The sequence below is a fragment of the Melospiza georgiana genome, chromosome 1 (genome assembly GCF_028018845.1).
Source record: "Melospiza georgiana isolate bMelGeo1 chromosome 1, bMelGeo1.pri, whole genome shotgun sequence".
Classification (NCBI taxonomy): Eukaryota; Metazoa; Chordata; class Aves; order Passeriformes; family Passerellidae; genus Melospiza; species Melospiza georgiana.
In genome coordinates this window covers 126,367,460-126,393,951 of record NC_080430.1, presented here as the reverse complement: position 1 = coordinate 126,393,951, position 26,492 = coordinate 126,367,460, and the positions used below count along the sequence as shown (strand labels likewise).

Sequence of the window (26,492 nt, the reverse complement as noted above, 5' to 3'; positions counted from 1 at the left end):
AAACAGATCTTTTCAGATTAAGTTGTTTACTTCATTTGATTATCACTAACTACATTCAGAAATTAGTAGCACTGTCACTATTTAAAAAATAAATTCAGCAGAGATTGGCTTTTTGGGTAAACACATATCTATCTACTTTCGTAGGTCAGGACTAAACTGATTAAATACTGCAGAAAATTCTGCCTGACACCACTTCAGCACAAGCATAAGAACAAAGAGCATATGGAAACAATTAAATCTCTGGCTAAAATTGCTTAGACATTTACTGCCTTAAAATCAGACTTTCAAGATGGCTGCCATGGATAACATTGCATGTAGTTGGAGTGGAAAGTTGTGCACTTAGTTTTTGTCATTGTCTTGGTGCTGAAAAATAGACTGAAAAAAACGAGCTTAAAAAAAATTTAAAAGGGGGAGACTGGACAAGACCCACATATTAATTCTTATCTTTCTTAAAACCTGTTCCACTTTACCACAGCAGCTGGATGTTCAGAACCAGAGTCTGAGTGACCTGGTAATCTTTTTTTTAAATAAGAAAAAAAGAATAATCTTTATGAAGACTGAGCATACAGAAGGATAATGCTTAGGCTCAGATAAGCATGGACTGTGTTGTGCTGACAACACAGGGGAAGGAGAAGTGAGGATGTTAAGGCACTGAGGCCTCTGTGATGTCTGTTCTATTCAATTGGCTTCCTTTGCTCTGCACAGTTTCAGAAAAGCAGCCAGCAGTTAAGGTAGCCCTTTGCAGCAGGACCATATTCCATGCAGTGGGCAATAAGAATACAAACAATATATTCAAACAGTACCCCCAGCAGAGAAATGCACCTTGCATTTTCATTCTGCATCTCACCAACAGAAAAAAATAAATGTCAAAGAATAGAAATGTCTCATTTTCTCAACTTTATTTATTTAAGTCTGGACAAAGCAAGGCAGTTTAGGAGAATGAGATGAGACAAATGAAAGCACTCAGAGCAAATCCCAGTATCAGACACTGCCTTACGCAGTTTAAGAGATAGTATTAGTATTTTGCCTTAATTACACTGCACAATAAAATAGGAATAATTCCTACTGGTATATTCTACTGCTACTTATAGAATTAAATTGCCATAACAAAGCCTGGTCATAATTTCTAGAGTGAAGAGTCAGTCCGAGTTGCCTTCAGCCCAACTTAGCATGCACCCAAGGAGCCTTGGTACTCTAGGAGTTCCCAGAAACTCCCTGTCATGGACTCTCTGATCAAGGTTTCCCTGGAGGTCAAGCCATGCAGGCCATGCTACCCTGAATGCTTTTGAATTTGCTGGTCACCACAGAGGGCTCTACCCCAGCCCCAGGAGACCATGCCACACACATTCATGCCCCACACATTCAGGCCACAGAACACGAATGCCCTGGGGTGTGCAGCTGCACCTCCCTGCCTTCCCAGCTTTAAAATTGCACTCCATTTTCTGTTGGACACTTGCACTGCACAGTGAGCTCACCCTTAGGTAACACCTTTTCTGAAGGTAGACTTGATGATTTCAAGCAGGAATTCCCAAGGGAAGCAGATGCTCTGCCTGGGGGAACAAAAAGTCAGGTCCTGGATAAGTGGTATGCATGGTCCTCAGACTGGGATATTTGTCTTCCAGTATTTAATTTCAGAGTGCACATCTGTGATTAATGACAAACTTCTTATTCATTTTAAAATGTCAACAATACTAATTGGGAGTCAGCAGATTTTTATAGGATATTATTTGAAACTGGTTCTAGGTTGCATGTGTTGCAGAAACTTTACATTTCTTCTGAAACCATAATGAACCTCACATGTAAATATCTTCAGAATATAATTAGGACCACCTGGGAGAGGGAATTGATTTTGAAAACATTTTTGCTAGAAAGGAAACCGAATTCACTCTTGGGAGCAGGGTCTCTCATAGTGTTTCCTTTTCCTCTGAAATAATAGTATGAAGTAAAGCCATTCTGGGAAGTGTCAACAAAAACTTAATTTGATGTACAAGGGCTGAAAAGCCAAAGCTGCAAGAACCATGGGACAAAAATGTGTTTACACAGATGCTGGATTTTCTCCAAAACCTAAGAAAATAGTGCTAAGTCCTCTCAGGGCTGAACAATGGGACTGAAATTAGGCATCAAAGAATAATTAATATATGTTAACTTGTTCCCACCCACTCTCACACTGGCTTTTTTCCCCCTACGATCACAAATAATCAACACAGTGCAAAGGTTTCTAATCCATTCATTGTGCCAGCACATAGGCAGGGAAGGAATCACCAGCAAAGGTCTGAGTGGAACTGGTCTGCATCATGGCTTTTATTTTTGTTAAACCATTTTATGTAGAATATAAACAATATGACAATATGGCACTTCCTTCATAGAAATTAGTTTTAAGCATGAATTTTTTGTGTAAGATCTGAAGATATCTGAGCTGGAGACTTATCCTCTGGTAACCAGCTCAGGCACAGACTGACACCCCAGGCTGAGCTGAAATGGGGCTTCTGGGCAGAGACCCAGGTTTCTCTTAGGACCCTGAGAAATATTCACAGGCCACTTATTTTCAGCATTTCACCTTAATAAGAGTTACTTTGAATGGACTGCTTTATGAAGCCACAGAATTCATGGGACATAATATTACCTAGAAGTAGATAAGGTGGTTTACGCAATACTAGATTTTTAAGTCTTAACCTGAAAAAAAAAAAAAAAAAAAAAAAAAAAAAAAAAAAAAGAGTGCCTATTCAATTATTAATTTGCTTTTCAGATCTTTGAGTCTCAGTTAATATAGCCCAAGTGGCCAATGGCAGAGCAAAACTGCCTTCCTACACTTGATCTTCACACCTGAAGAAATAAGCACTCTTTTTTCTGGACAGCTGACAGCTATCAGTCAAAGCATATTCTCAGAAAACTTGGAGGTTTCCAACCATGGACCTTGTTTATTAAAAAACTTGGATCTGGAGGGCATGTGTGAGGTAGGAAGGGGAGAGGAAGTGGAAAAGCCAGTGTTAATTGCAGAGATTGCAGGCAGAGTAGGATAACAATTCTGAAATAAATCATAATACCAAACCATAACAGGAAAATCCTTAATAGTCTGAGCATTATCCAGAGCCAGTACACGCTCCACAGAGCACTGTGCCATTTTGTTAGTGTTCCTGGAAAGCTCAAACAAGACACTTCCCTAATGTGGTGGAATATCAGATATAAATTACTCAACAACTTAATTTTCTACTCCTTTATCCCACTTCACTACCAAAAAACTCCACCTGCCCATCCACTCACCAGCAAACAAACACACACATCAACAGCAGCCTCTTCCTTGTAAACAGCAGAACTACACCAATTTGAGAAGCCAGTGAGATTTAAAGATATAAATTGGATACTGCCCATAACTTTAAATGAGTGTGTTTTGGACATGGAAAGTGCTTCTCTTTGAGCACGTTCTACTTGCAGCTTCCTTTGCTAAACATCATTCTTTCATCCCTCCAAAATACTTAAAAAAACATGCACTAAAATGTGACAACAAAGCTTGTCTCCTCATTTATTTCTTTAGCATTTTATAGCAGACCTGGCTGGATAATGCACAACTTCTTCTTTTTCAGTTCTACTCAGAAGTCTTATTTTCTGCCTTCATGTGTGATACAGTGAAGTACAGCTATTCAAATGTCAGGACAATTGGTGGTTTTGGGAATATTGCTGATGGGAATATTGCGTGTATAAACTCACGAAGAGTGAAGCTTTTTCCTAGTATAATAAATAATAGGAGGAAACTGGGAACTAAATATATTTTCAAGTCCTGAGCATTATAAATGTTAGCTTGCAGTATTATAGAACAACCATCATTTTTAGTGTGTGGTCTAATCTAACACAAACAGGTTGTATACATGGCAGTTCTGGGTTACAGCACACTTACATTGAAGCTCCTGGCAGCTGAGGCTGGAGCTAACATCAAAATAAAGCAAATAAATATATGAGACTAGGTAGTTCTGGAGAATTAGCTCTAAAGAATTCCAGTGTCCTCTTGATCTGCCTCTTATCGTTGGTCAGCTTCTGTGCCTAAGATAACTTGTGTCTGCCAAGAGCTCTCGTAATGTTTTACTTCCATTTAATGTCAAAGTGTCACTTCCACGTGCAGTCTTTCCATCATCAAGGTACTTTAATGATCCATCTCCTTCATCAGGCCACCGATTTTCATGACATTTGTGGAAGAATAGTTATCTTTGGGACCTCTAGCCTCTACTTCACATGTGGCTGAATTTGGAGAGCACAGATACACAGACTTTATAAGCCTTTTTTCCAAAGGAAATCACTCTAAAAAGACACTCTTCTGCCTTTTGTTTTACAAGAAGTGATCTCATTGTAATCAAAACGGATGTCCTAGAAAAGACATTGGACTGTTTTTCCATTCAAATGGAAGATAAACAATTAACACTACCCAGGATCAGGAGTAAACAAAGCATGGCTAAGTGAGGGACCAGTGACCTCACAGGAGGCTTAATGCCCAGCTGAGAGCAGCAACACTGTCTCTTTAGGAAGGGAGACAGGATTTTCATATCATGCCTGTTGCTGTTCAGTGTGTTTCTGATCTGAAATTTGGTAGATCCCTTATCAGAGCAGTTTGTTTTCCATATTACTTCTGTGGGTAGATTCCTTCTATTTCTAATGTCTGTGTAAGACTGCACCCTCTATCTTTGGGGTTCATATTAAAATGAGGAGAAATACTACTACAAAATGATATGGAAAAGGACAACCCAAAAAGGAGTCACAGAAAGAAATTGCAAGAAATATTCTCCAGGGAGAAATGCTTTCAGATGACAGAGGTAAAAGGGATGACAGTGTAAGTAGTCATAAAATTATGAAAAAGATAAATGATCCAAAATGATGGGAAAAGTCACTTTCTATGGTTCACAGAATGAACACAACATAACAGATTTTTATATTTGAGTGAGCTCAGTAATATGATCCATGCACTGAGCAGATGAAATCTCAGACGTAGAAATTGATTCTGCAATGAGAGATGCAGCAAACAGGACCTGTGCGATTGCATGATCCCCCAGGTTCCTGAGTTCATGGAAACCTTCCTGTCACCAAATGGTTTCACTTTTAGGACATGCTTGTCTGGTATCACAGAAATTCACCTAAACCTTTTAAATTTTTGTCTCATCTGACATCTCTTTGGCAGAAAAGTAGCATTATAGCCTCTGTTTCCCAACCAGTGTAAAAGTAATACTCAAGACACTGATATTTCTGATTATTTATTATGGCACTTCAAAGCATATATGCTCCATTGCTAGGTGTTTCAAACAAGTTTTAAAAAAAAATGAGGTTTTAGGCAATATTTCAGCAATTTTGGTTAAGAATTTTTAGAATGTTACTAGACATTGGAATAAGAATTTTGCTAGGAAAAGTCTTCTTAAAATAAGGCTTCTGTTCAAGAAAGTGTGTATGTGCTTGCTTAGATTATCATGCTCATTGGCTTACTGGTATATCTTATCTTGAGATTAGGAAAACTGTTGTCCTTATTTATTGAGAAATACTGTGGGTATTATATATTAAGAAAACTGTGGGTATTATGTATTGAAATTAAGAAAACTGTGGGTTTGAAACACAAAAAATTCCAAACTAATCCTGAAGATCCATTCCTCTACTTAAACACCAATTTAGTTTCTCTCCTATTTATACCCACACAATTCTAGTTACTTTGCAACATGGAAGTTAGAAAAAATATTTGAAGTTTGGGCTGTGGAGTTGTTTCAATTTCAAATTTTACTATCTTAGAAAGTAGGAATGTTTGTGATATATTGGCTTGTTTTGTGCTGAAGGCAGATTGTACTATAGCCTAAAACCAAAATGGGGTTGGTTTTTTTTGAAACCTCACTTAAAATTCCACTAGTAACAATGTGTCCACTTCATAAATTCAACAATTTTATTTAATAGCCTAAGTTCAGAATAGTTACATAATAGTTACATCACGGCCTTTAAAAAGAATTGCACTCAGCTACTCAGTCCATTGAAATACTAGAAAACAGGGAAAAGGAAAATATGGAGTGAAAAGGATCTCTGTCCACTGAACTGAGTTGTTTGCAGCAAGTTCCTACTGAACCTGAAGATGTCCTCATGCCTTCTGGTAGACTCTAACACACTTGACACCATTCATGTCACACTCCTAGAAGATAAAGAGATTCATTTATTAATTTACCTCTCAGTGCAGACCAACAGGGAGAAAAGACACGTCAGGAGTTACATTTCAGGCTGCCAACCAGCAGTACTTGGGGATCAGAAAGTGGGACTGAACTCACCACCACCAATTTTCCATCCACGAGCTTCCTTGTTATTGTGGTCTTCTTGCCATCCCATTCCTGCTCTTGAAGCAATGAGCCATCATCTTTTAAGCTGACAAGGGTCTGAAAGAAGAACCTGACCATCAATATTTTCCCCATGACATTTGGGCAGCACTGAGGCTTTTCAACACTTTATTCCAAATGAAAGAGTCCCACCCCAGCTCACTCAATAATATTTTATCACTGACAACTACAAAGCCAGAAATTATGTTAAACATTTTATCAATCCTCTTCTTACAGTAACTAACTCACTGCTCATTCACTCACTGCTCTGACACATTTCTGCATCAGACAAACATTTGACAGCATCCACAATTTCAATTAACAGGAGCAGAAGATGTTCTCTGTTCATCTCTTTGTTACATGGGCTTTGAGCTTTTGTGTAGCATTTATCTGATCTTGCAGGAATAGATGAACTGAGAGTGTGTGGCTGGAGGGAGGGGTTGATAAACAGAGAGCACTCACAGGAGGAAATGAGATATATCCTTTGCTTTTTCCCTGCTTCGGGATAAATATTCTCCCCTCTAGATGCAAGGAGAAGCTCTGCCTTCTAAAACTGGAGTTTAGTGCCTGTAATTCACACTGTTACCTTGCTGTCTGTGATCCCACCCCACACTGAACCAGGCTCTCTTGTTATGCAAATAGGAGACAGAGCAGCAAGGTTAACCCTAGGGCTGAATTGCCTCTGATTAAACATCAATGGCATTTTTTCCACAGGCTTCAAATGAAGTGGCATTTGGCTTTAACAAGGATTTAGAGGTCTGTTAGTTTTACTAAAAAAATGCTTCTGCAACAAAATGAAAACAGCAAAATACACAAGACTATTGATTTCAGCACTCTCCCTCTTTGGAATGTGCTTAATCCATGTTAAAAAAATATTTCAATGAGACTTAGAGAGACAACTGCTCATTGAATAAAGCACTGCTAGTGTGAATGTTAAAAGTGATTTTAAAATAGCATCTCCATTTGTAAAACACCCAAAGAAATGCCTTTTTTCATCAGAAAGTCTAGTATACTGACCTGAGTTTTCCTGCCATCTAATGTGTTTTCCTCAAATTTCTCACCAAGCTTGAAGCTGAACTGTGAAGTTTTGAAGGTGCTTTCTGTTTTCATGGTGATTGTGTCCCCATCCTGAATAATGTAAACGTCTGGCTTGGCCATGCTTCCCATTTTTCTCATGGCCATACCCACACCTGCAAGGCACAGAGTGTCACAAAGTCAGTTAAACCCTGAGGCTTAGGGCCACACAAGAATTCAAATACCTAATTCCCATTTAATTAGGCACTTAAACACACTTGAGAATCAAAGCTCAAGAGCCACAAAGAAAGAGGATGTTTTAAATTTTCCACAGATGAGGAAGGAAAAAAGCTTATTTGCAGTTACTCTTTTGTTTCCTCAGAGAGCTAAAGTTAAATTCATTTTGCCCTCTAGAGGATTTCTAGATATCCCAAAACTCAGCACTGAGTTTTTTTTCAAACAGAAAAAAATTGCAGAAAGGAAAACAAATACAAATGCTTAAACTAAAATAAAATTTCTCTCTTCAAATTCTGAACACATTAAAAAGTCTGCAAGTTATTTTTATTGACAGATTAGTCCACTTTATTCAAACTTAATAAATACCCTTTCCTTAATTTGTACACCATTGCAAACATGCCATTTTTAATTAAATTCCATATTCTACATCCTGTTTACAAAGTATGGAGTTGTGAATTAGAAAATCATTATCATAAAAAATAGTGCTTACACACACATGCAAAAGACAGAGAAATGGAGAAATGAGCAATTTGCAAATGGCTGAAAATTCATGATCTGGAGACAGCAGCCCTCAAAACTCTTCAGATTCACCCTGCTTCAGCCCCTGCATGCACTGTTTGGGGGGTTTGCTTGAATCTTTTTGATCTGAAGGATGAAAATGCAAATAAGAGGGCAGCAAGCAACCAACATGACTCCATCAAACTGCTAAGAGCATATCAGAACCATGAATTGATATGCAACCAAATGGGGCAAAAAACACCACCAAGTCAGTGAGTGCCTGGGTTCTGCAACTGCTCTAGTTAGAAAATGCTGTCAAGTATCAGCACAGCACTCCCCTGGCATGTGGAGGGAAGGGCTGTGTCCTGGAGAGGGAAATGAAGCTCTTTCCAGACACTGCTTCTCCAGACTCATATGAGATTCCAGGACTGTGCCTTAAGCTTGAGTTCACAGAGAAAAAACAGTTATCCTCAGTGCAGCTTTTCTGATCAGAACTGGAAATTTTTGCCACAGTAACCTCCACACACATTCTGTTGCTGTAGTCCAGGCCAGAGTAATCTGGGAGTTATTTCATCAGCTACAGCTTGGGATCCAACTAAACAGAGATGAGCTGCATGTCTTCCATATGGCAAGAAGTGAAATTCCAACTTCTTTGTCCTCAAATGTTCTTTTGCACAGAATGAGCAGAATCTGCGTGGTCTCATTTGTGGTGTATCAATAGGATCAAAGGCAGAGAATTTCACAGGCAGCCAGCAAGGGTGAAATCCAGTAAATGACTGGCTCCTAAAATGTGGCTTGGTATAAATTTAATTGCCTAAACCATAAATGTAAAATGGAAAAGTGACTGGGTTTATGATTTCAATCTAAAACCAAACAACAGTCTGGTGCTGCCTACACATGGGAGGTGCTCTGCAGTTGCAGCACCTAATTTCTGCTTTGAAGTTGCAACTTGGCACACGCCTAGGTCTGGCCATTGGACATCAAGGCACCAAGGCATCCTAATCCATGGCACAACCAAGCCGAGCTTAAAATTCTTGAATTTCCTCCAAAGTCTCCCAAAGAGCTCAGTCCAAAAAGGATTTCTCATATCATACCTATCACATACTGACAGGCCTCCCAAAATGTAATTATAGCCACCACTGTCTGCAGAGAGTAAATACAGTGATGCTTTTTGTATTTTATGTGAAGAACACAAGACCTAAATTCCTTCTTCTCCCTCTCATGATAAGCCTACATCTTGTGCCTCTCGAGAAAATATCATGGCTTTCATCTGTGAACAAATTGCAGAAAATAATAGCTCCTTGGCCATATAGACACTGCCAGGTATCTATCACCTGTCAGCCAGGATGCTCACAGGAAAGTGGTAAATCAGAGCTTGCAGATGAGGCTCCCGGTCTGTTGGGTGTGTTCTTCATCCGGTAACTTCACGTTACAAAATGTAGGGCAGCCTGGACGCAGGGATAACAAGCCAGGACCATCCCCCAGAGATAAAGGTGTGACTACCCGCAGAAGAAAGCGGGCAAACAGCCTCCGGCAGGGCAGCCGGTTACCCACAGCAGCGGATCCAGTTCGGCTTTCCCGGGAGGAGACACCCAAGGTGACTCGGCAGCCCCGGCTCGGCAGGTCTGTGTGCTGGCTCTGGGTGACCGAGCGGAGCCGCCGCCCCGGGTAGCGCCAATCGCCCCGGGCAGCGCCGGCTCCGGCCCGGCATTAGCGCCGAGGGAGGGGCGGGCCGGCCTAATCGCAGCCGGGCTAATGCCGGCCCTGCGGAGGGAGGGGGCAGCGCTGTGCGGCGGGAAGGTGCCGGCACCTGCTCGCAGGCAGCGGCATTACCATGCAGAAAGGGTCGCTGAGATCTTTGGGGCGCGGAGCCAGAGGCGGCGGCTCTCCCGCCGGGAAAGCTCTGCTGCCGGCCAGCGCTCCGTGCCCGGAGCCGAGAGGGCGCGGAGCCCCCGGCGCTGCATCCCGGAGATTCCCGGCATCAGCCCCGCGGCCGCCGCCCACCCGCGGCTCTCGGCCGGGCCGCGTCCCACCCTCGGGCCCGGCTCCGGCACCGCGTTCCCCGCGGACCTCGGACAGAGCCTCGCCGGCCGGCAGCGGCAACACATCCCCGGGGCGGCATCCCGGCATCCATCCCTCCCTCTCGGGGGCGGGGAGCCGCCGGCTTCTTACCCAGCTCCTTCATGTACTCGTCGAAGCCCTCGCTGGAGATGAGGCACCATTTACCCAAAAACGCGTCGATGGCCATGGCGGCGGCACTGGAGCTGACGGCGTCCCTGTAGAAACGTGAAGGCAGGAGGACGGGCTGCAGCGCGGCCGCGGCCGCCTTTATAGCCGGGCGGGCGACATGTGCTGCCGGCAGAGCCAATGGGGCTCCCGCCGCGCCCCGGCCCCTTCCCCGCCGAGCCCCCGCCCGGAGAGTCCCGCCCGCGGCAACGGCGGCGGCAAGAGCGGGCACGCCGGGCACTGCCCGCCCTCCGCCCGCACACACGCTCACGCACACAGACTGACACAGACAGACACACTCACAGACACTGACACACACACAGACAGACAGACACACACACACAGAGACACACACACAGACATTCACACACAGACACACTCACAGACACTGACACACACACAGACATTCACACACAGACACACACATACACAGAAACAGACACACACAGACACGCACAGAGACACACACAGGCACACTCACACGCAGACACACTCGCACACTCACACGCACTCACATGCACAAACAGACACACGCGCACACACACAAAACGCACACTCACACTCCTACACACACAGACTCGCAGCCCCTCTTGGCACCCCAGCACGGGAACGCCCAGCAGCGGGGGGACACTGCCCGAGCTGTGGATGCTGTGGCCTCAGCGCTGCTTCGAACACAAACTCCATCCAGTGTGGTGAAAGAGTGCAGCGTGCTGAGTGCTGGTACCCTGCGCTCCTAGCTGGACTCTGAATGCTAAATTATGCTGTTTATTACATGTCATGGTTTTTTTGAAGGCTAATTCAAAAAATCATCATATGGCACAGAGACAGAGCAATAAGGCATCAGCATCCCAAAGCAGTTTATTGGGTTTGATTGCCAGCTTTCCCAACAACTCCCACTGGTACATCACATATTATTGAACTACAGCTACCCATAGTTACTGTGACCCAGGAACAGACCTTCTACATACACACAGTGGTCAGTTTAGCAAACAAAATCAATCAAAACACAGAATTAATGTGGGTGCTTGCAGTACTCACAAAAAATCAAAGCCTGAAAGCAACCTCATGTCTTAGCATTGGAAAAATGGAGATATTATATCTTGATTTTAGTCCATTTTGAACTGCAATTCCTACTTCTTAAAGGAAAACACTGCAGCTGCCTCAACTGTACACTGGCACAGAAGTGGCATCATAAAATATGTTGTCTCAACAGGCCCTGTGAGGTTTTGACTAATCTTTTGTCAAATTTTGTCAGGTGAGTGATTTACTGTCATATTCTTTGAGGAAGCTGCTATTATTAAGTCACAAAAAAAAATATTCCTGATTCCAATTTACCCCCAAAATTTTTTTCCAACATCAGGGGTATGCCAATCTCTGCCTCTTTTGGCCTTGTGTCACACTGCATGAAAACCACAGCTACTTTCACCTGTCTGAAAAAGAGAAATGTGGAGATACATCTGGTATCTCAAGGTTTCTTGGAATAACAGTTACTACACTTCTCTGTTAGTACTTTCATGAAGGAGTTTGAGATGAAGGTATCAAAACCATCAAAGCCAGAGAAGATAGCAAAGCAGGTTCTGTGCTGGCTCCACCGTTTCACAAAGGAGAGAGTGCCATAAAGCTAAATGTTTTGGAGCAAGGAGGACCTTTTTCTTTATGCTTTGCTGTGATACAACTTCACACAGCAGCTAGAAGTTTCAAGACTTTGTAAAAAGTCAGATTTTTCATACACAAAATAAACAGATAATGTTTGAACTGAATTTTTTTCATTTCCTCTATCCTTCCCTACAAAGCTGTCTTTAATTACTTTCTGCTTCTCTGACTATATGCTTACTTTTAATATGCAAACAACATTATAGCCTCTGCTCATAAGACAGCAAGTCACATTGCTTCTTTTTTGTGTTATTAAGTAGGGATATTGAAACACAGGACTTTCAACATTCTTCCACTTTTTTTTTTTTTTTTAATTTAATTTTGTGTGTGTCTTGTGTAAGAGATTTCAGAGTAAATGTTAAATTAGGGTGATGTTTACTGACTAATTCATGATAGTTGAATCAACATGCCGTCCATGCTGCAGTTCTCCGGTTGCTTACAGAAAGGATAAATGAAAAGCCATTAGATTAGGGATCAAACAGAATCATTCTTCAGGAATTAGGAAGTCTTCAGTCTTGTAAAGCGGGGACAATTTCTAGAAATAGAAGTCTTGGCTTTACTCCATGTACACCAGCAAATAATTTTGGATCCACATTTCTGCAGTGCTGCCTGCAGATGGCTTACGATATGCAAATGGCAGTCAGGTATAAGTGCTGATAACGCAGCAGAAGATGTAAAATCCACTATTTCCATCTAGTGGTGAGACAGTATTCCTGGATCTGAAGTACCTGAAGATCCAGTTACCCACCTGTGCTCAACATTGCTACAGTTTTGAATCCTCCCACAAGTGATTTGCTCTGATTTATTCTCCTCACAAATTTTTCAGGTCTAGGCATGTAAGTTCATACAAGACACAAGAAGAAAAGAGACTCTTATCTCTCTTTTCTGAAATGCAGATTGTTAGTATACAGTGAAAAAAAATCTCACTCAATTCTTGCAAAGTTCTAATGTTTTGCAAATTACTCAATCCAGTGATGTGGCTGTGGTATCATCAATGCGACATCTCAAAAGTTCTTTGAAACAGAATAGTCTGAAACTGTCCGTGTAGCAAATAAAGTCTCTGTAGGGGCCAGAGATGTATCCTTCTGGGTAAGGCACAATTAGCTGAGCTACAAAATTTACATTGTTTCATATCTCCACAGTGCAGTATACATTTGTCAAATACGGCTCCTTCTTTAGGAGGCAAACTAAAATGTTCAGACATCCAGAGGTGCTTGAGCCACAGGGATTCAATCCTGTAAATCTCAATTCCAGCCTGGTTTGAGGCTGACATCATAATCAGACCTTTTGTGTTTGTGTAGTCTCCTCTTTAGATACATGAAAAGAGAAGCAGCAAGTACATGCTACCTATGGACAGCGCTGAATTCCTGTGCCATGTATTATTGTTTCGGTGCAGACAGAATAAATTCTCTGAAGTTTTGCTCATTTCCACAGTGAACTATATATTGTCCAAGAAAAGGAGCATCAAATTTACAATGAGAAGTGTAAATTTTTCTGAGGAAATGAGCTGCACGGCAAGCACGTAGCTGCATTTGGGAGCAACCACCACCTTGGCAGCTTGAGCCTAACCAGGGTGAATGCTTTCCTCAGGTAGTCAAACCCTCGCACCTTGTCGGACGGGAGGGTTTTACAGCTCTTCATTACCAAGTGCAAGGCAATGTGCACAGAGACCTTCCTTCTACTCCTTGGGGCAGGGGCAGTGATGCTGCATCTGACGCGGGAGCTGTGGCCAGCAGTGTTTGAGGTTTCTCTTCACGTAGCCATAGATTCACCTCTTGCATGCAAGCTAAGCCATATTTTGTCTTTTGGAGTCACAATACCTGCTGCTTGGGCAGGGCAGAGCACCACCTCCTCCTCTGCAGCATATCACTAATCTGGTTCCATAGGAGGAGTAACTTTTTCCTTAGACCTTTACTCATTAAACTGCCCATATGTTTAACTTGGAGGGAACCCAATCTGATAGAGCTATGCTCTACTGTGTAAGGGAGGATCTCACTTTCCTTCTAGAATACAGACACACTGTGTATATAGACCACCTTTTCTAAGTGGTAGTCTTCGTTTAGATAAGATAACCTCTTGAGAAAGCCTTAAAAAATTGTCAGGAAAACTGGACATCACTGCCAAAATTTTACTCTTCGGTCTATCCTTAGCTGTGGAAAAAAGTTAAATCAGTCTATGAATAATAGCTACTCACCCCCAAGGCATGGATGAGGAAAATTGCATATGTAGCAGAGTTTTGTTTCTGTTTCCTTGTTGTACAAGTGTGGTTTTCCCTTCCCAGCCGTGTCATTGCTGGGCAGGCATGATGAAACACGTGCTGCAGTTGCCAAGCTGGCCTAAGGAAGCTGTGCCACTCAAGAGAGGTTTGCTTGGGCAATACTAGGCCAGGGATTATGAAGCAACAACGCACAAACCTGCAAGTTTTCCTTTGTATGTCAACATGCACAAGATCTCCCGGCGTGTCAGCATTTCATTGCCTCTGAGCTGGAAGAGCTGGGCATAGCTTTGTTTCATCAATGAGCTTTGTGCAATACATCCGGGTTTGAGTCAAAACAAAGCCATATTGCTCTCCAGCATGGAGCATGGGTCCAAAGAATCCTTGCTGTGGATCTGGGTAGGCAGCCTGTGCTGGGTGGGCAGGCTCACGTGTGCTGGCGCGGCGGTGCTGCTGGGGCACAGAGCATTACTGCATTACTCTAATGCAGTACTGCATCACTGTAATGCAATTAGCGCCCTGGCAGCCTGAGCCCAGCTCCTGCACGTTGTCAGCAGCACGTTCAAAGCAAGGTCAAAGGGAAATGCTTCTAGGGCAAAGTTTACTGTGGCAAAGGTGTCACAGCTCACTGAGTGTAGCCTGCCTCAGTGATGACAGAGAAAGCTCCAGAAGCCTGCAGTGACTTGGAAGAGGACTCCAGGACCCATTTTCCTGATTCTCGACAAAAAATGATTGGATGTCAGATCCAGCCCAGGTCACAGTGACTGCAGATATGTGAGCTTGTACCTAACTTCAGAAGCTTTGAAAAGTCCTTTTTATTTAGCAGCAGTATCTACTCTGAACAGCAAACATCCATATACAAGAATAAAAATATTTTTATTTATCTTCAGAATTTTATAATCATCATAGTCGTTACAATGCTAAAAAAGATATTAGGGTGACTACAAATCTTCCATAGCTGTAGTTCTAGCACTGAAAAAGCCTTTGATCCACATAAAAAAAAAGTTCATTAGCAGGGAGTACCTGCTCACAGAAGAAACTTTCAGAAAACAAATACTCTGGTATGGTTTTTAGAAACATCAGATGTACAAAAAAAATCATCCCAAATAATGTCTCTGTAAATAAAGACAAATAAAACTTCAACTTTGTCCTTTCTGTGCAGCCTGGAACAATAAGGACATAAGGGGAAGGACAAGGAATGTCAAAATTATTAGGAATAGGTAATGATAAAACAAATGTTTCTACCCATGATAAATAACTAGATTATGAAATTTGGAATCAATAAAGTACAGATGCTCCCACTGGATTTTAAAGGTTATATAAAGCTGTAGCTTTTCCCCTTGATTGCATATCATAAGTAGAGTTCCATTACTGAGGATATTGATCAAGCACTGTGAAGGGAACCTCAGGAAAAAACAGTGTTTCATTTATAGCTATAACCATACTTCTCATTCTCAGGATATCACAAAGGAGAGCATCATAGTACAGAAATTTGAAGGACAGAGCCTGACACACACTGCAGAGGAAGGGTCTTCTCATTGTGATGTGGATACCAACACTTTTCCCAGGAAAGCTGGAGAGGGGCTGCAATTGCTCCTCTTCCTGTTGGCCAAAATCATGTAGTAGGGTGCTAGGAATACGTGTAGGCTGTCTTCCTGGCCAGGGCTCCCAAAGGGCTTTATCCTGGGCTAAAAGGTGTAAAACACCTGAGGCACAGTTGATGGGGGTTCCTTTTCACCAAACAGCACAAGCCTTCTCACACCTGCACACAGTGGGAAGAGACAGGCTCTCTGGGCTGCTGCTCAGTGTTTTAGCTTCCACTTCTGACTCACCTTTCAAGACCTCCTTTTTCATGGACTGTAGAACAACATTGGGGAAAACTCTTTGGAAGCTAAAGCTAGTTTTTACTATTAACACATTCCCATTGCCAACATGCTAAGTTTGCAAAAAGGGTTGACTAAATGACTTGTGTTCAAAAGTCTTCTAAGAAAATTCTTGCCTCTGGCATCTCAAGCTACCATGCAGGACAAGCAGGTATTTTCCATTTCCAACTTGCTCTTCTATACTTGAAAAGTCTCACGCTATTTGGGTTTACATCCCTGATTCCATATCAAGATTTGGTATTATATATCTAGCAACCAGACCAGAGAAAATCTGTGAGGAAGTAGGAAATTATACTGCAGTTCTCTAATTTGTTCCTATGTTTCTGCCAAAAGCTTTGGGTACTGACTGCCACCTTTTCTTTCATGTGCAATTTAACTTGATACTGATCTAGCTGTTTGAAGGAAAAAGGTAATCACCTGATCCTTAAATTTCTCATTCCCAGTAAATACTCTGAAATTCGCTTGAGCAGTGGATTTCGAAGTCAAGTCCTATAAATCTTAATCTATAAAAATACTTTTAAAACTCCATGAAAATATTTATTTTTTCTTTTATTCATGCAAGTAACTTGAACCACTCAGATTCCCCAATAGTGAAAAGACAATTCCATGCATTCATGCAAGAACTGTGTAAGAGAGGACAAACTTGCTGGCGTTGAATGCCAACCATGTTATTTTTACAGTAAGGCTGGTCTTTGACTCCGTGTTGAAAAAGGGGGCAGGGTTCAGAGAAAGAAAAGAAAAAGAAACAGAGCAGTAGCACCTGAGTAAGGAAGGAACGTGCTGCTTTGCCTCCTACCTGTCCTCTGAACTTCCTGCAGGGATTGTCAGTCTGAATTGTGAAAATCTGTCCAGTAAGGTTTGCTCTTTCCCAGGTTTGCTCCTATTGACCAAGCATTCCCTTCACAAACATGCTTGTCCACTTTTCCAGCTATGTTGCCTTAAAAGAAACATTAATTCGTATGGAAACAAGTCAAACTCATCTCTTCCAGTGAAGCACAATGCAAAGATCTCCTTTGATGTGCTATTAACCTCTGCTATTAACACTGCCAGTAGGTAGGAGACTGCTTAAAGTCAAACAAAATATCTAGGCTTGCCTTAACTCTGCTTTCAAGTGCCACTTTGGAACTTCAGGAGTCATGATCAAAACAGGTCAGCAGCTCCTTTCCCTTCACACCCCTAACATCTGTCCCTAGCTGCATCCTTAGTTTTGTAAAATCCTGAGAAAACCAGCTCAGTGCAAAGACCATTTTTTGTTAAGTTAATCAGAAGCCAAATACCACCTCTAGCTGTTCATGCTGCTCCATCCCAACAGTTACCAGCTTACAGAGCAAGGCTGAGCAGGAAGCAGAGAACATGGAGTGGTCTACCAGCAGCAGAGTACCTTGGCTGCTTGAAGCCTCTCCATGCTCTTAGCAGACAACAAAAAGGGCTCAGAGGAGTGACTCAGACCTTCCAAGGGGAAAAGGGGAGCCTGGATGAGATCAAACAATACCAGTAAGGAAAAAGACTATTAGGCCAGGAGATGGAGAAGGCAGAGAAGTGCATGGAGAAGAGGCATCACTGATAGGCAATGTTGGTCTCAATGGGACTCCAAGCCACTCAGTGGAAAGGCAGGGCCTGCATCCAGGGAAACTGGTTGCACATGGAGTTTGAGGTGGGCAGTGAGCCAGCAATTCTTAAAACTGTAAGGAGTGTATACATGTGTAGGAGATACATTTGAGAACAAGCATCTTGAGAACTGTTGAACACAGTCCCAGGATATTCCACTTTTGAAGGGTTTTTCTGGCTTCTTTATACCACATAAACTCCTTGGTCATTTAAAATTCAAACAAGCAGAGGTGAAGAACTTGCAATGTTCTCTAACACTGCAGCTCCTAGTTGAAATCTTTAATAAAAATACCATTATCTTTTTCTAAAACCAGTGCTGCAGATACTTAAAAAGGGCATACTTCAGCCAGGTTGTGTTATCTGAATGGCATATTCATCCATTTCAAGACTATTTTCCCTATGCATTGATAAGAACATCTAAAAAATGGGTATTTGTACAATGAAAATATCTAAGATTATTCCAATAATTGCTAAATCTCCAGGCATTAGAGATTTAGCCATTTTCATGTCATCACCTGCTATCAGACATCCTATGTGGCCATGCTATTTGCATGTAGGCAATCCTAGTTTTTTAGGGTCTGTTCCAGTTCCTTTTATAGTTGGGCAAGCACCCACATTTTTGGTGGGATACAATAATCAAGATTAGCGGGCTAAAAAATAACAACATGCAAAGTCAGTGCTCACCCAGACACGCTTTGTTGTGCATGAGTGACCTTAATACCCTGTACATCCCCAGTGCTGGCCTGTGCATGTCAGGAGCTGTCAGAGCTTTGTTCCAGGCAATCAGCAGCAGGAGCTGGGAGTGCAGCAGCAGCTTGCAGCAAAGCTATCTAAATGCTCAGGGAAGAAAGTCATTACAGATTATCTTTAACGTACTTGAAAAATAAATTCCTACCTTTATCTCCACGATACAGGGAGAGAAATTTTCTACATATTAGCATAATAATCATCAGAGGAGTGCCTTCTTGCTCATCTTGCTTGTTTATATCACTCCAGTATCTTGTAGTCTCGAGTATGCACATTTTTAGCTTGATTTTTCTATCCTGTAGGTTTTGCTTTACACGTTGCATATTAAAAACCCAGTCATTACTTCCTTTTCATGCACAGAAGGTATCAGAGCTTTCTCACTGCAAACTGCAGCTCCCAGCACCCACAGCAAAAGCAGCACCAGCCTACACCTCATCCCCTGAATTGCTGGTGATCCCTCAAAAGCAGCACCAGCCTACACCTCATCCCCTGAATTGTCAGTGATCTCTCAATGGCAACGTGGTGGGCCTTTGGCCTAACCTAAGCAGGAAGGTTGGGGATGTGTGGATTAAAATGAAAGCCTTTAGAAAAGGTGTGTGCTTTTACAGAGCAATCCATGCTAGTAAAATAAAAAAATAAACTGCCTTTCTTTGACAACAGAAGGGATTCATTTTGATGATAAAAAACTAGCTAGGGTCTTCATTTTTCCCTTTTCTATTCATAAATATAAGCCCCAATCTTGGGCCAAAATAAATACTATAGAAACTTAGTTATTATTAATAATTAATTATTAATTACTGAACTTCTGTTTGACTTTTTGAACACTTATAGATGGCTATTTAAGATGGATATAGGCAATTCAAATTAAAACGTAAGTTTTGTACACTAATGTACAGACTGTCAAAGAAAGAAAAAAACCTTCAAGAATCATTGATATGTTACAGTAAGAAGGCTTTTGTGCATATGAATACATGATTAACCAGAGGAACAATAACTGTGCAGAGGTCTTCCACTTGAACAACTCTCACTTTTCCTGCAAAGCTTTTTCAGATAAAGTCATGGTATTTGATATTATTCTAAACTGTGGGAAAAACTAAACAAAATAAAACAACAAAACAATCTCTCCTTGAACATTCTTTTTTCAATTTGGTCATCTTCTGTGGTACTCCTCTAGCTTGACAGGATTTAAAATCCTCTCTGTTCCAAGTGCTCTCATAAACCCTCTGCTGTAATGGAGCTCAGTAGCAGTTTTAGCAGCTCAGCACTCTGAAGAGCTGGTGGCCTAATAAAGGGTTCCAGTGCACAGAAGGTATTTATCCCAGACAAATTTGTTCACATCTCCTGTTCCCATGTCCCAATTTCATTGAATCATCTTATCTCACACTCTTCTGTTTATTGCAAACACATGGGAAATACCCAATGTCTTTAGCACAGCTCTCCTTCTCCAACACAAGACATCACCTTGACTTCAACACTCTAATGAAGAACTTGCAAATAATTACCTTGACAGTGCTATTTAGAACCACCTTGCTTTCAGAATGGACTGTGTCCATTTAATAATCTTGGCAAAAGTAAAGTGAAACTAGTTTCAGATTTGTGTGCTAAATCTGCTGCCAACTTTGGAAATACATGTACTAGTTTTAGAGAAATCAGGCATCTGATTATAAAAAGTTAGAAGTAAAGCCTCTCAAGAGTACCACACCTGCAATTCTCAAAACTGGAACTACATTTTTATTATGAACAAAACTGATGCACATGAAACACATGAGGAGCTGACACCTTCACCTGCACAGCCTGAGGAGAGATCGACCCTTCCAAACCCACAGATGAGGGTTTGCAACACAGATGGGACACCTAAGCAGTTACTTTAATAAATAATAGGGTTGGACATGGGACTATAAACACCAAATAAAGCTCTGCCTTTGATCTTCCCAAAATAGTTAATGAAATATCCCAAGAGTTACAAAACCACTACAAAACTGAACTTCAAAGATAGCCCTTTTCTCCAATTACCAAAAACACTAACTTGAGCTAAACTTAGTTACTTTTATGCAGGATGAGTAACTCTACTGTGTGTTGACAGACCCATAACCTTGTTACTTTAATAGCTAAGCTAAATTTACATTTAGCAAATTTCCCACTTCCTTCAAAAAAAGAGGAAGAAAATGGTAGGGACTTAGCAACAGATGTATTATAAACAAAGTAGTACAAAAACCACTCTACATTTTCAGTCCCTCAGCTAAGTCAGTAAGTTCTCTTCAAATGTAATAAATAGCCTTCAAACAATAATAATAACCACTCTAAAAATGTTCTGCCTTATAGAAATTTTGTAGGAAATAATGTCCAAAGAGATCTGGCTTCATTGCAGTATTAATTTAATAGCTGATGTGCATTATTCACACTGAAATGCAAATACATGTGATATTAGTCCAACATGCAGCTGCTTAGAAAGATGCATTCCTGCATCTTATGCCACTCTGACCCACTGCTGCAAGATCTGTTGATCTGTATGTCCTCCTTCAAGGGAAGGCAGGGAACATTTAAAGTCTTTTGGCCATCTCTCAGATTTTGTTGCATAGGAAAAAGCCTTCTGTGCAGCCTGCTGTTTCTAACACATGTCAATGCAAACACAGCTGGTTTTCCATTCTTCAGGGATTCTTCTTCTTGCTTTTCTGTTCTTCCTTCAGGTCTTTTGCATTACATCTGGAAGCCAATGCTGTTAACATTTCCCCTGCGGTCAAGTGGGCTCCCTTCATTATCAGTCGATCTCCATCAGCTGCAAATGAAGAAAACCTTGAGAAGTCACAAAGTAACAAATCCTCTGGGGTGCAGTTGTTTTATACATATAAATCCAACTACAGTTCACCTTGTCTGATTAGAAAGTGCTCCAGCTACCAAGGAACCTGACTGTGCACCACTGCCAAACACAATATGCACACAATATGCATTTAATTGTCACTTCTGCATTGCATTATTGAAAAATCCCAAGCATTTGTCTAGGTATGCCTACAGTAAGAACACATTTGATAAGAATGGCTCATACTCTGCCCCCAAAGTCACCTCACAAAAGGCAATTAAGGCATTGGAAGGCACAATTTCCACACATGGCTAAGCATTTTAGTAGCCTGTTATCAGTGGTCCATTTAATGTGCTTCTTCAGCCAAAACAACAAATTGGTTCACACAATCTTGTGGTTATAATGTAAAAAAATAGGAAGCACGAGGATTTCTAGAATTCTGAAAGAATTTATTTTAAAACAGGCAGGGAGCAGTAGAAGGTGAATATTACTCAAGTTAATTATTTTGCAAGATTTGCAAATAAAAAACCAACAGCCAGACCCATATAATGAAATACCATGCCTGGCATCCACATTCCAGCCTCATTTTTGCCAACTACAAGGGCTACAAACACTTCACTGGAGAAAAATCAGCTTTTAGAATATGAAGAGTTTAGAGGTGTCTTGGCATTAATGAGATAAACTGGTTTGGGTTTACACTGTGAAAAAACATAGAGCTTTACTGCTTTAGTCTTAATACATCACGAGGATGAGAAAGACAGAGGCACAGGGGAGAGACAGACAAGCAAGGTTAACACTGCAATAGTTTCTTTCCTAAGCAAAACGAAGACCATTCAACACTTTTGATATTTCCACCAATTCACTAAAAATATGGAAGTTTAAACATAAGAGGGTAGCAGAAATCAATATTAATGAAAACTTTAATGGGCTACATGACATATTGGTCCATTACAGCACAGCAGGAAAGAAGATGCAGCCAGAGAAAAGGACAAAAGCAGATTAGAGCCATCTGTTCACAGCCTGGAATCTGGGACGCTTCCAGAACTGATGAAATCTCCACCACCAATTCCCTGCCTGCTCCCTACACCCTCGAAGGAAAGCCAGAAATTTGTTGTACATAGTTGACCTCGTTCTGCAGGTCCATCTGCACATGCAGAGCCTCACTCATCTGAGCAGCTCCTTCAGATTACAGCTACTCAGTTGCATAAGCAACTAAAGGTATTCAACTTTCTCTTCTCAAGACTGAGATGCCTCCACCACAGGTAACATAAAAAAAATTATGGAAAGTAAACAGATTATTATATATAAACAGAGCTAAATTTACCTTCCTGGAACTGTGCCTGACTGCAAGGTTATAAGTACATCACTAGAAAAGTACACTCAGCTCCAATTGTCAGTTGTTGGATCTAAGATCCATTAGATCTAACAACAGTAGAGACATATCAGGCTGTTAGTGACACCCTCTTTCTTTTTTCCTCTGAGCTGTTCAACATCTAGTTATGGACCAGAGCAAAAAAAAAAAGCAATTAAAAAAAAAGAATAGAATAACATTGTAGCAACACAAACCCAGGGGTTTTGTTTCTTTAGAAACAAGCTCCTTACCAAATGTAACATCTACAACTGGTTCAGATCCATCATGTCTCACATCAGCAGTCACTTCACAGTTTGTATTAGTAGCTTGGATTTTTTTATGGTAAATTCTTTGGAGAAATTTTCTGAAAATATATTAAAAATATATTAAGTATGTTGTAGACAGAAATTAAACATACTTCTAAAATTAATTTGCACATCTCAATATTGCTGGGCAACAACATATAAACAAAATAGGATTTGGACTTAACTTCAGACAGGTACTTCTTATAAGAGAATCACTCTTAAACTCCAAAAATCCAAATTCAGTATATATTCCTTATATACTAACACGTTAAAAAGCACACCAAAGAACTTCATAAAACTTCAGTGTATATACTTTTTGTGTTTCTCTTAGCTAGATTAGTAACAATAATAAAAAAATTAACAGCAAAGGCATTTTCATTTTTCTTTCTGCATCATTTGCTTGCCAATGTTTTCTTGTTTGGGTTTGAGACAGCATTTATTTATATGACATCTTTGGTCTCCTGTTGATTTCTGAAATGCGTGACAGCTACTTTAAGCTGCTATTCTGGCAGTTTAAAGATATTCTAAGTTAAGCCGTGTTACTAAATTCATTTTAAAAGTAGGTGCGCCTGTAAAGTCATTGAAAAACGGCATTTTGGAATTGTTTGGAATTGTTTGCTGTCCAGAACATCGCCGGAGAGGCACAACCTCTTAAATGTCTCCAGCGATTAATTACCGGGATAGAGGAGCTGCTGTTGCCCCGCCTGCCCGTCACCAGCACATGGAGTGGATTTGTGCCCTCGCTACAGATCAGCCGCGGCGGGGCTCAGCCCTCTGCGGGGCTGGGCGCTCTGCCGGAGCTCGGGGCACACACTCTGCGGGGCTGAGCGCTCTGCCGGAGCTCGGGGCACACACACTGCGGGGCTGAGCGCTCTGCCGGAGCTCGGGGCTCAGCACTCTGCGGGGCTGAGCGCTCTGCCGGAGCTCGGGGCACACACACTGCGGGGCTGGGCACTCTGCCGGAGCTCGGGGCTCAGCACTCTGCGGGGCTGAGCGCTCTGCCGGAGCTCGGGGCACACTGCGGGGCTGAGCGCTTTGCTGAAGCTCAGGGCACACAGCTGTGAAAGGGGTGCACGGCTTGGCACGGACCCTCGGGACAGCAGCACAGGATGGCCCCGGGTGCCATAGCCCAGTGCCAGAGCCCGCCGGGAGACGCGCGGCCCGGAAGGCCGCAGGAAGAACGCACGGAGGGCGCCGGGGCGTCTGCAGAGAGGGAGCCCAGACAGAGCGGGCAAGGGTAGCCCCCGCAGCCCCCTCACCTGGTGCTCTCCACGTTGGGCTCGAAGGGGCAGAACCGCACCACGATACTCTTCACCGGCCGCAGCACCAGGCTCACCTTGGACGCCATCTTCTCCCCGCCCCCTACTACAGCTCCCAGCAGCCCCCGCGCAGGGGCGCTCGGCTGCGGCGGCCGCTCCGGCCCGCTCCGAGGGTAGCTGGGAACTGTAGTCCGTGCACGGCCGTGGGGGCGGAAGGCCCACGGGCGCGCTCCCTTCACCGCTGCCGGCCCCACGAGCCGGGTTGGATAACCCGAGGCGCTCGGGGCCAGGCTCCTTCCTGTGACAGAGAATCATAGACTGGTTTGGGCTGGAAGGGAGCTTAATTTCTTTCTAAATGTAGCTCCAATCGCCCTCCCTGTGCAGGGGCACCTTTCACTAGACCAGGTTGCTCAAAGTTCCCTCCAACCTGCCCTTGAACACCTCCAAGGATGAAGCATCCGCAATTTTCTCTGGAAAAACTGTTTCAGTGTGTGAAAAATGTGTATTTTATGATTGGCCTTTCGCAAATATTAAAATTAATATTATATGTGTTATGTTAGAAAGTTATGGTGCATTAATTGATTTAAGTAGTGTATTAAATAGAGTTTTAGGTTGTAAAATAATGGTAAAATAGAAACTATGCTGTGTATGATACTTTTTTTAAAGAGAGGACTCGCACTGAGATAGCAGCCACAGGACACCAAAAACTTCCAGAGACAAAAAATTTATTGCTGTCTTATCAGAAGAAATGAACTTCCTGCCTTGCTTAGCTCTGAAGACACCGTCAGGATTAAGAGGAAGAAGTTGACACTGACCAGACAGAATCCTGTGTTTTAATGGGAGTTATGCATCACATATGAGATGTATGAATATGCAACAGGCTTTTAAGGGTTAATCCTCTGTTAACGTGTGTCCTTTTTTGGGCTTATGCTGCGCAGAAAGAGGTACCCGGACTGTCCGTAACTCTTTGTTTTTTAGTGTCTCGTATTGTCCTAAATCCTAATTGTCCAGATTTTTATTACTCTAATTATGTTACTATTTTTATAACCATTTTATTACTATTAGACTTTTAATATTAAAATTCTAAAAACAAGTGATTGGCGTTTTTCACACAGTGTTTCACCATCCTCAGAGCAAATCATTTATTCCTAATAACCTAATCTAAACTTATTCTCTGCCGGTTTGAAGCCGTTCCCCTTGTCTTCTCATGACATGCTCTTGTAAAAAGTCCCTCTTCAGTTTTCTTGTAGGCTCCCTTTGGTGCTGGAAGGGAACAGCAAGGTCTCCCCCAGAGACTTATTTCCTCCAGAATGAAAAGCCGTGACCCTCTCAGGCTTTCCTTGTAGGAGGGGAGCTCCGTCCCTCTGATCATGTTCGTGGTCCTTCTCTGCACCTGCTCCAAAAGGTCGATGTATTCCAACAGGTCCTTCGTGTGCTGAGCACCCCAGAGCTGGGTGCAGCACTCCAGGTGGGTTTTCACAAGAGTGGAGTAGAGAGTGAAGGAAGATAAGGATCAGCTAAAGATAAATTGGATCAGCTAAGATAAATTAGAGGCAATATTTTGCAATACATCAAAGAGGAAAGAAATTTGCAAGAGGACTGCTGCTGGAAGTGAACGCGTTTTGGTTTTGGTTGATGACTGGTTATGTCCCCGAGCTGCTTGCCAGCCCTGGAATCAAGCCTGGAGAAGAGGAGGCTCAGGGGTGACCTGACCACTCTCTACAACTCCCTGAAAGGAGGGTGTAGCCGAGGATCGGCCTCTTCTCCCAGGCCAGTAGCACCAGGACAAGGAGCCATAGTCCTAAGCGGCACCAGGGAAGGTTCAGGCTGCGCATTAGGAAGAAATTCTTCAAGAACTGGAATGGGAATGGGCTGCCCAGAGAGGTGGTGGAGTTCCCATCCTTTTTAAGGAAAGACAGGACGTGCCCCTTGGTGCTGTGTCGTAGTGGACAGGGTGGTGTTTGGCCCCAGGTGGGACACGATGGTCTCAGAGGTCTTCTCCAGCCTGGCTGTCTGTGTGAGTCTGTCCGGTGCCGGTGTGGCCGTGTGTCCGTCTGTCCGGGTGCCGCTAGATGGCAGGAACCTCCCTGGCAATGGCTCCGCAGCGCCGAGCGCAGGGGGCGGGGCAGCGGCGTTTGGGCGCGCGCTGGGAATGTCAATATTCAATGTGCAATATACCACACAGACCCACTATCCCGACCCACGGGAGCTGCGTTAAACAGCTACCGCCTCTTGGAGTGGGAAACCTATTCTTAGAAGCTTATCTTTGTATATTCCAAGTCGTCTTCCTTAAGAAAGTCACAGTTTCTGTAAAACCATTGTCTTCAGTGAGATTTGGACAAGAAATTAACTAGCAAAAGTAAGCACAATGGAGTC

General features: G+C 42.5%; 2 protein-coding genes across 2 annotated transcripts; both read right to left on the bottom strand.

Annotated features, from left to right (window-relative positions):
- Positions 1–5,218: 5,218 nt before the first annotated feature.
- FABP5 (fatty acid binding protein 5) lies at positions 5,219–10,463 on the bottom strand. The gene is made up of 4 exons (XM_058042274.1): positions 10,245–10,463; positions 7,341–7,513; positions 6,279–6,383; positions 5,219–6,145 (listed from the first exon to the last, which is right to left on the bottom strand). Exons 1-4 carry the CDS (start codon positions 10,318–10,320, stop codon positions 6,095–6,097), a joined length of 405 nt encoding a protein of 134 aa, XP_057898257.1. The 5' UTR covers positions 10,321–10,463; the 3' UTR covers positions 5,219–6,094.
- Positions 10,464–20,761: 10,298 nt separating this feature from the next.
- MRPL53 (mitochondrial ribosomal protein L53) lies at positions 20,762–24,227 on the bottom strand. The gene is made up of 3 exons (XM_058042283.1): positions 24,117–24,227; positions 22,804–22,916; positions 20,762–21,180 (listed from the first exon to the last, which is right to left on the bottom strand). Exons 1-3 carry the CDS (start codon positions 24,203–24,205, stop codon positions 21,053–21,055), a joined length of 330 nt encoding a protein of 109 aa, XP_057898266.1. The 5' UTR covers positions 24,206–24,227; the 3' UTR covers positions 20,762–21,052.
- Between the last annotated feature and the right edge of the window lie 2,265 nt (positions 24,228–26,492).

Coding starts and splice junctions, on each gene's coding strand:
- FABP5 (XM_058042274.1), bottom strand. CDS start 10,320: ATGGCCATCGACGCGTTTTTGGGTAAATGGTGCCTCATCTCCAGCGAG. Junction 7,514..10,244: donor CGAGTACATGAAGGAGCTGG/GTAAGAAGCCGG, acceptor TGTGCCTTGCAG/GTGTGGGTATGGCCATGAGA. Junction 6,146..6,278: donor TGGATGGAAAATTGGTGGTG/GTGAGTTCAGTC, acceptor TTTATCTTCTAG/GAGTGTGACATGAATGGTGT.
- MRPL53 (XM_058042283.1), bottom strand. CDS start 24,205: ATGGCGTCCAAGGTGAGCCTGGTGCTGCGGCCGGTGAAGAGTATCGTG. Junction 22,917..24,116: donor CCCAACGTGGAGAGCACCAG/GTGAGGGGGCTG, acceptor ATATATTTTCAG/AAAATTTCTCCAAAGAATTT. Junction 21,181..22,803: donor AGTTGTAGATGTTACATTTG/GTAAGGAGCTTG, acceptor CTTCATTTGCAG/CTGATGGAGATCGACTGATA.